Source organism: Schistocerca nitens, chromosome 12 (assembly GCF_023898315.1).
Source record: "Schistocerca nitens isolate TAMUIC-IGC-003100 chromosome 12, iqSchNite1.1, whole genome shotgun sequence".
NCBI classification, from domain to species: domain Eukaryota; kingdom Metazoa; phylum Arthropoda; class Insecta; order Orthoptera; family Acrididae; genus Schistocerca; species Schistocerca nitens.
The window spans coordinates 97,599,475-97,608,783 of NC_064625.1; the positions used below are offsets into that span (position 1 = coordinate 97,599,475).

Here is a 9,309-nt window from a genome sequence, read left to right on the forward strand (position 1 = left end):
GATGCCTGCAATCTGAGGATGACACAGTGGCCAGTCAGTACCATTGGGCCTTCATGGCGTGTTTGGGCCGAGTTTAGTTTAGTTCTATCACTGTAGAACCGTCATTACGATTTGCATAGACAAAATATTTCTTTTATAACAACTTGGGTCACAGCGATCAGACAAATGACATAATAAATGTATATTAGTTGATACACCTTGGCACCACTATACATTTTGTAATGCCACAAAAAAAATCTTCTTGGTCCACACTCTGCAGAATTGTGTCTGTAGTCTGCAAATGTTTGTTTCACATACAATTTGAAACAACATGTCTGTGCGCAGCAACCACTTCTGCATATGTGTAGTATGTTGTTGTTGTTGTTGTTGTTGTTGTTGTTGTGGTCTTCAGTCCTGAGACTGGTTTGATGCAGCTCTCCATGCTACTCTGTCCTGTGCAAGCTTTTTCATCTCCCAATACCTACTGCAGCCTACATCCTTCTGAATCTGCTTAGTGTATTCATCTCTTGGTCTCCCTCTACGATTTTTACCCTCCACGCTGCCCTCCAATACTAAATTGGTGATCTCTCAATGTCTCAGAACATCTACCAACCGATCCCTTCTTCTAGTCAAGTTGTGCCACAAGCTGCTCTTCTCCCCAATTCTATTCAATACCTCCTCATTAGTTATGTGATCTACCCATCTAATCTTCGGCATTCTTCTGTAGCACCACATTTCGAAAGCTTCTATTCCCTTCTTGCCTAAACTATTTATCGTCCACGTTTCACTTCCATACATGGCTACACTCCATACAAATTGTTATAACCTTTAATCACTAATAAATTGCGCAGATATACAAACGTAGAAACAATAGCGGGTTACATGCTACCAACTCCGTATCTGTCACTCAACTGCCGTGCCATGACATGCAGCCGGCGCCGTGTTTCACGTACTGACGTAGCGGCACTTTTAAATCCCATGGCACTGTCACAACACTTTTCCCCCCTTGAAAAAAAAACACTCACTTCCTTGGAGACACGGACAGTGCGGAGACATCCATGGCCTCTTGGGAGGCCCCGAGAAGATCCAGCGGAGAAACACGAGAGTATGGTCGAAAATGTCCAGGACGGAAGCTTGCGCATGGAAAGCGCCTCCTGGATGAGATGATGGGTGAAAACTCCGGAGCAGCATCCATAGGTGTCGTGGACCTGGGGATGTGCTCCAGCGAGATGGGTCCCGGAGAAGGCGGCGTCGCGACTGGGGACGGTTCCGGCGTACTGGGAAGCGGTAGCGACGTCGGCTGCAGCAACACGGACGGAAGATCGGCAGCAGCGACAGGATTGGCTTCTCGGGCTGGTGGAGGCGAAAGAAGGGGCGGTGGCACCGGTGTGGCCACCACTTGTGGGCGCATCTGGTCGTAATGGCGAACAACCATGCAGTCGTCCGTACGTATTTCACAAAGCCGGCTGCCGCGAAGAGCCTGGACCACCCCTGGAATCCATTTAGGGTGAGATCCATACCTCCGTGCCCACACGTCAGCGCCCACCGAGTATTTTCCCGCACTAGGGGACACAGCACAAGGCCTGACAGGGTGAAGTAGGTGCAGTAGAGTGTGCGGTTGGCCGCCATGCAAGAGTTCAGCAGGGAGCTGCGATCACCCAGAGCCGTGAAGTGATAAGAACTCAGAAATTGCAACAGAGCGTCATCTGTGGAAAAATCACTAAGGAATTTTTTCATCTGGCTTTTGAAAGTGCGGACAAGGCGCTCGACCTCCCCATTCGATTGCGGATGGAAGGGCGGTGCTGTAACATGATGAATCCCTTGTCCAGTACAAAAATCACGGAAGGCCTGCGAAGAGAACTGAGGGCCATAGTCCGTGACAATCGTGGATGGAAGACCTTCTAGCGCAAAGATTTTGGACAAAGCCAGCGTCATCGCCGCAGTGGTGGGCGACGGACATCGAACAACAAACGGAAACTTCAAGAAGGCGTCAATCAACAGTAGCCAATAAGTGCGAGGAAGGGGCCGGCAAAGTCAGCGTGCACCCGTTCCCACGGCTGCGCCGGATCAGACCACGGAGAGGGCATTGTACAAGGTGCAGCCAGTTGTTGAGCACACAGACCACACACAGCGACCATGTGGGCGATGTCCGAATCAATACCGGGCCAATAAACGTGCCTGCGGGCCAGGGACTTAGTCCGAGAAATCCCCCAATGGCCTTCATGCAATAGTTTGAGAACATCTTTGCGAAGAGAGGCTGGCACCACGACCCGTGGAGATGCGCCATCCGTGGCCAGAAGAACAACACCCTCACGAACAGACAGATGAAGGCGCAAGGCATGGTAGTTGTGAAGGGGATCCGATGCCCGGCCCTTGGTCCTGTCCGGCCAACCCCGTTGAACAAAACCGATCACCTGATGCAGGACCGGGTCCCGCGCAGTAGCCGACGCGACGTGCGAACCGGTAAGTGGAAAACCCTCGACTGCACGACGTTCTTCCTCATCAATGTGGAAACATAGGAGTTCATCTCGATCGAAAACCGGGTCGGGGCCCATCGGCAAACGCGACGACACGTCAGTGTTGGCATGCTGGGCCATGGGACGATAGTGAATCTCATAGTGAAAACGAGACAAGTATAAGGCCCAATGTTGCAGGCGGTGAGCCGCCTTATCCGAAAGCGACGCCGAGGGGCTGAACAGAGAGACCAGCGGCTTGTGGTCGGTGATGAGGTGAAACTTAGAACCATACAAAAAAACGCTGAACTTTTTTAGAGCATAAATGATAGTGAACGCCTCCTTTTCGATTTGAGAGTAACACCGTTGGGCATTGTTGAGGGTCTTGGAAGCGTAGGCGAAGGGTCGTTCTGACCCATCCTCATACCGATGGGCGAGAACAGCCCCTAGGCCATACTGTGACGCGTCAGTCACCAGAACCAAGTGCTGACCCGGACGGAATGTGGCAAGACAAGGCGCCGACTGCAAATGAGCCTTCAGGCAGACAAAAGCCTGCTCACACTCTTCGGACCAACAGAAAGGAACGTTTTTGCGTAACAGCTGATGCAGAGGATGAGCCACCGCCGCCGTGGATGGAATGAATTTGTGATAATAAGCAATCTTGCCTAGAAATGCCTGAAGTTCTTTGACCGTAGACGGCTGGGGTAGAGCGATAATGGCCGCAACGTGCTGTCGTAGAACACGTATACCCTCACGGGACAAGTGGAAACCAAGATACACAATGGAGCGCTGGAAGAACTGTGACTTGTCCAGATTGCACTTCAACCCAGGCAGATGCAGAACCTGAAACAGTGAACGCAAATTGCGAAGGTGCTCCTCAGTGGAGGCCCCCGTGACAACAATGTCATCCAGGTAGTTGATGCAGCTGGGAACGGAAGCCGTGAGCTGTTCCAAAAACTGCTGAAAATGGCTGGCGCGCTAGCGACGCCAAATGGTAACCGCTGGTACTGATACAACCCACAAGGAGAATTGATGACGAGAAATTCCTTGGAAGACGCATCCAACGGCAACTGATGGTACGCCTCCGATAAGTCTACAACCGTGCCTCACTCCCTTCCCAACCACTGCTTCCCTTTCATGCCCCTCCACTCTTATAACAGCCATCTGGTTTCTGTACAAATTGTAAATAGCCTTTCGCTCCCTGTATTTTGTTCCTGCCACCTTCAGAATTTGAAAGAGCGTATTCCAGTCAACATTGTCAAAAGCTTTCTCTAAGTCTACAAATGCTAGAAACGTAGGTTTGCCTTTCCTTAATCTAGCTTCTAAGATAAGTCATAGGGTCAGTATTGCCTCACATGTCCCAACATTTCTACAGAATCCAAACTGATCTTCCCCGAGGTCGGCTTCTACTAGTTTTTCCACTCGTCTGTAAAGAATCCGCGTTAGTATTTTGCAGCCGTGACTTATTAAACTGATAGTTCAGTAATTTTCACATTTGTCAACACCTGCTTTCTTTGGGATTGGAATTATTATATTCTTCTTGAAGTCTGAGGGTATTTCGCCTGTTTCATACATCTTGCTCACCAGATGGTAGAGTTTTGTCAGGACCGGCTCTCCCAAGGCTGTCAGTAGTTGTAATGGAATGTTGTCTACTCCCGGGGCCTTGTTTCGACTCAGGCCTTTCAGTGCTCTGTCAAACTCTTCACGCAGTATTATATCTCCCATTTCTTCTTCATCTACATCCTCTTCCATTTCCATAATATTGTCCTCAAGTACAACGCCCTTGTATAGACCCTCTGTATACTCCTTCCACCTTTCTGCTTTCCCTTCTTTGCTTAGAACTGGGTTTCCTTCTTAGCTTTTGATATTCATACAAGTGGTTTTCTTTTTCCTGAAGGTCTCTTTAATTGTCCTGTATGCTGTATCTATCTTACCCCTAGTGAGATAAGCCTCTACATCCTTCATTTGTCCTCTATCCATCCCTGCTTAGCCATTTTGCACTTCCTGTCGATCTCATTTTTGAGACGTTTGTATTCCTTTTTGCCTGCTTCATTTACTGCATTTTTATATTTTCTCCTTTCATCAATTAAATTCAGTATTTCTTCTCTCACCCAAGGATTTCTACTAGCCCTCGTCTTTTTACCTACTTGATCCTCTGCTGCCTTCACTACTTCATCCCTCAAAGCTACCCATTCTTCTTCTACTGTATTTCTTTCCCCCATTCCTGTCAATTGTTTGCTTATGCTCTCCCTGAAACTCTGTACAACCTCTGGTTCTTTCAGTTTATCCAGGTCCCATCTCCTTAAATTCCCACCTTTTTGCAGTTTCTTCAGTTTCAATCTGCAGTTCATAACCAATAGATTGTGGTCAGAATCTACATCTGCCCCTGGAAATGTCTTAAATTTAAAACCTGGTTCCTAAATCTCTGTCTTACCATTATATAATCTATCTGAAACCTGTCAGTATCTTCAGGCTTCTTCCAGGTATACAACCTTCTTTTATGATTCTTGAACCAAGTGCTAGCTATGATTAAGTTATGCTCTGTGCAAAATTCTGCAAGGCGGCTTCCTCTTTCATTTCTTACCCCCAATCCATATTCACCTAGTACTTTTCCTTCTCTCCCTTTTCCTACTGACGAATTCCAGTCACCAATGACTATTAAATTTTCGTCACCCTTCACAATCTGAATAATTTCTTTTATTTCATCATACATTTCTTCAATTTCTTCGTCATCTGCAGAGCTAGTTGGCATATAAACTTGTACTACTGTAGTAGGCGTGGGCTTCGTATCTATCTTGGCAACAATAGTGCATTCACTATGCTGTTTGTAGTAGCTAACCCGCACTCCTATTTTCCTATTCATTATTAAACCTACTCCTGCATTACCCCTATTTGATTTTGTGTTTATAACCCTGTAGTCACCTGACCAGAAATCTTGTTCCTCCTTCCACCGAACTTCACTAATTCCCACTATATCTAACTTCAACCTATCCATTTCGCTTTTTAAATTTTCTAACCTACCTGCCCGATTAAGGGATCTGACATTCTACGCTCCGATCCGTAGAACGCCAGTTTTCTTTCTCCTGATAACGACATCCTCTTGAGTAGTCCCCGCCCGGAGATCCGAATGGGGGACTGTTTTACCTCCAGAATATCTTACCCAAGAGGATGCCATCATCATTTAACCATACAGTAAAGCTGCATGCCCTCGGGAAAAATTACGGCTGTAGTTTCCCCTTGCTTTCAGCCCTTCGCAGTACCAGCACAGCAAGGCCATTTTGGTTAGTGTTACAAGGCCATATCAGTCAGTCATCCAGCCTCTTGCCCCTGCAACTACTGAAGAGGCTGCTGCCCCTCTTCAGGAACCACATGTTTGTCTGGCCTCTCAACAGATACCCCTCCGTTGTGGTTGCACCTACGGTATGGCCATCTTTTATCGCTGAGGCATGTAAGCCTCCCCACCAATGGCAAGGTCCATGGTAAATGGGGGGGGGGGGGGGATAATATAATATATGCCACATAATTTCAGTCAAAGTGGAGTACTGTAGCCGTCCATTACTATATTTTATGAAATACTTTTGTATCTACTTTCTTAATTTATATATTTACATATCTGATGACTGATAAATTACAAAATATGTCATATAAGCAATAAAGTCATTCCTTGCCCAATGTTTGACTTTTACCACTGCAAACCAGTCCACCTGAATCCACAGCTACTAATTCTTATATACCTGATTATAAACTTCAGATTTAAAATTTGTTCCAGGCTTGTCCTTTTCTAAACCATCTTTGGTATTGCTGACCCAGTTGGCTTTCCAGCCTGTTTTGCAAAGCTTTTGAAATAATTTTACAAGTCACTGATAGCTGAGAAATTCCTCTATAGTCATTGGGTCAGTTGTATACCATTTTTGTGAGCTGGTTGAATTAATGCTGTTACCCAATCTTCTGCTTTGCCTTTGGCATCCCAAATTTTTTGGAAGATCCATGTAGTTTCTTGGCTGCCCCGACATCTGCAATGTTACACAGTTTGGCAGTTACTGAATGTTTCCTGAGGGCCCTTATCATTCTTCAGATCTTTAATGATATTTAGGATTTCAACCATGCTAAGGGGTTCTGAGTTTGAGTAAGTGCATCCTAGATTATTTTCTAGAAATTTTCCTCTTGGTTCCTCACAATTTAACAACTTGTTGAAATAGCTTGCTAGTATTTCACAGTTTTCTTTGTTGTTTATGACTAAGTTTCCATTTTCATTTTTGAAGGCCAAGTTAGGTCGTTGAGGTTTGGAAGCATTAAAAAAATGAAGAAGTTCTTGGTATATTTCTGTGGAAGTCTTCCTCAGTTTTAATTATGGTAATTTTATTATATATGAAATTCGTTGCATCACTGGGTAGGTGGTCAGTTATTTTTATTGCTGACCATCACACTCCTTCCTGTGCTGCTCTAAGGCCAAGTGACAAAGAACAGCATAAATCACTTCTCCATCTAGTGTCATATTTGTGAAAGTTATCATTGTTTGAAACTGTAATTTATGTCACTATTGTGATTTTTTTAAATTTATCATTACAGGTTTGAAGCAAACTTTGGCCAGCAGACTGTATTATTCACCTTCAAGTGCCTGGGGATGCCCGAGGTCCCCCCGGGACAGATCAGAATAGTGCGCAAAGCCAACAAGATGGAGGTGCTGCTCTGAGCTGCAGTGTGAAGAAGCTGGACTGTGATTGCTGCCTGGGCCTGTGAACTTATGCTCTTCCCTGCTGTGATGTCTAGGATCTCACACCACGAGGATTTGTCAGTATTGTGAGTTGTTATGTTCACTGTAGTCGGGAATAATCTGAAGAGTTGAGAGTGAGACTTGGTGTCAGTAAGTGTCACACAGTGGTCTGTTTGTGTTCTCCATTGGTATTTATAGGTCTAACAAGAAGAAAACTGTTTTTAATTTCTTGAGCCCTGTTTCATTTTAAATACTTTCAGAAGGTTATATATAAAGTTATCGTTTATCAGCAGAAAAGCTGGATCCATCTGAAGGAATTGCAAAAGGGTTGCTTTGAGAATGAGCAGGCAATGGGGGGCCGATACAAACTAAAGAAAAGAGTTGAGGAGAAATGTGAAAGGCAATAACACAGTATTACTTTCCTTGGCGATAAAGTGGACATTGTGGAGCAGAAAGTTATTCCCTCTAGTCGGTTGGGCCTTGCAATCCATCAGCCTTATTGCTAGTACGATCTTAGAACTGAAATGTTCATGCAGATGTGATGCTGTTGTGGCATAAATTTTGGCACTTCAGGAATTTGTGACTTGAGGTTACATGCATGTAAACTGACGAACTATGCAGAAGAAACCACAAACTTTAACTTTTCTGGGTTTTGCAGGAAAAAGCCATCCTTTCAGTGCATATAAGGTCTTTGAATATGGTATTCTAGTAAATTTGTGTGACCTAGAATCATGTTCTCAGGCTGTTCACCATAGATTGTTGTGCATCCAGAGGTTTTTAGTTTCAGATGGTCACAACACTGATATGCTTAAGTAAACTTAACCATACCTATGATCATTTCTTTCTTCAACACACTTCGTTCACTTTCCTGATATTTGACTGTGCAAGACACAGTAGTCTCACTTCAATTTTAATTCTGTATTGCTGTTCTCACATTGACTCAAATGACTGTCTTTACATTTTCACTTTTCTGTAAAATAAAGCCATATTCTGATGTAGGCAGTGATATACCCAAGTGAAATGAAATCAAATAAATGTTGGATTGATAACAACTTTAACTCTGAAATATGGACTCAGCAGCAGTAAAAAAAGGTCTAAAATTTCATTAAAATTAAGCAGTGGCATTTTATCTTTCTTATAATCTTTCTTGGATGTCATTTACTTTTTTGTATGTTATTTCCACCAATTACTTTTCATGTAATGTTTGGTATTATCTGCAGAGTTCTGCATTTTTTCACTTAGCACTGCTTTATAATTTTCATTGTCATGCTACAGGTTTCTATCATCTTTTTCTATTTTTGAAAATATTTCTTCCTTTCTTAGCCTCAGATTTTATTTTATTGTCTGTCTTCTTATGTCCCACTAGCACAATTCCTCTTGTTCCTGTAAATTATTATCTTTTGCATTCTACCCTACCTCATTTTAAGATTTCGTTCTCTTACCTATTCGCAGCAGTGTTTGCACACAATTTTTACAATTTGTGTAACAGTTAGACATCTTTAATAGTGCCCATCTCATTAGTCACTATTATGGATTTGGCTTTGTTACCTGTAATTCAGTGAAGGGTATTCAGTTCTGTTAAAATTATATTGACTGAATTATTCAGATGGTCTGCGGGATTTAGATATAAGCCTACTGTTAAAAAACTGAGGACTTCTCTGTGGTAAAGCAGAAGTCAGATGTATGATAGGGATTGTATAGAAAGCCCTGTCATCAAAGCTTTTGCTTTGTTACTATAGAATGAGTGACCTGAAGTAGTTAAACTTTTCATCAGTCATTTGATGTTTCATGACGACGTATTTATGCTGTTCATAGAATTTTATACCTACCTCAGATAGATTCAGCTTTTATAATTTTTTTCCACAGCAGTTCAAGTTCATCTACCACCCACTGTGTGATACCAACCAAGGTTCCTTTCATCTGGTCTCAAAATACAATTTCCCAGTAACAATGGTCTTTATTGTTGTTATGTTAGTAGTACTATTGTATGAGGAAGAGGACATCAGAAAGAAATTTACCCAAATCCTCGTTTCTGGGAGGATAGGCAGAGATAAGCATAAGAGATAAGTCCAGATTCAGTGACAGAAGAAGAGGAGGAAAAAAAAGGAAATTTTATGAGCAGTGTTGCTTTTCAGAGACTTCCCACAGATGACATTGTTAAGT

General features: G+C 43.5%; 1 protein-coding gene across 1 annotated transcript in view; it reads left to right on the forward strand.

The window, feature by feature from the left end:
- Positions 1-7,550, forward strand: part of LOC126215193 (unconventional myosin-Ib) — an 890,664-nt gene extending 883,114 nt beyond the window's left edge. Inside the window, exon 26 of the mRNA XM_049941860.1 lies at positions 7,002-7,550. Within this exon, the coding sequence (XP_049797817.1) occupies positions 7,002-7,125 (124 nt within the window). The 3' untranslated portion in view covers positions 7,126-7,550. The remainder of the gene's footprint in view (positions 1-7,001) is intronic.
- The last annotated feature ends 1,759 nt before the right edge of the window (positions 7,551-9,309 follow it).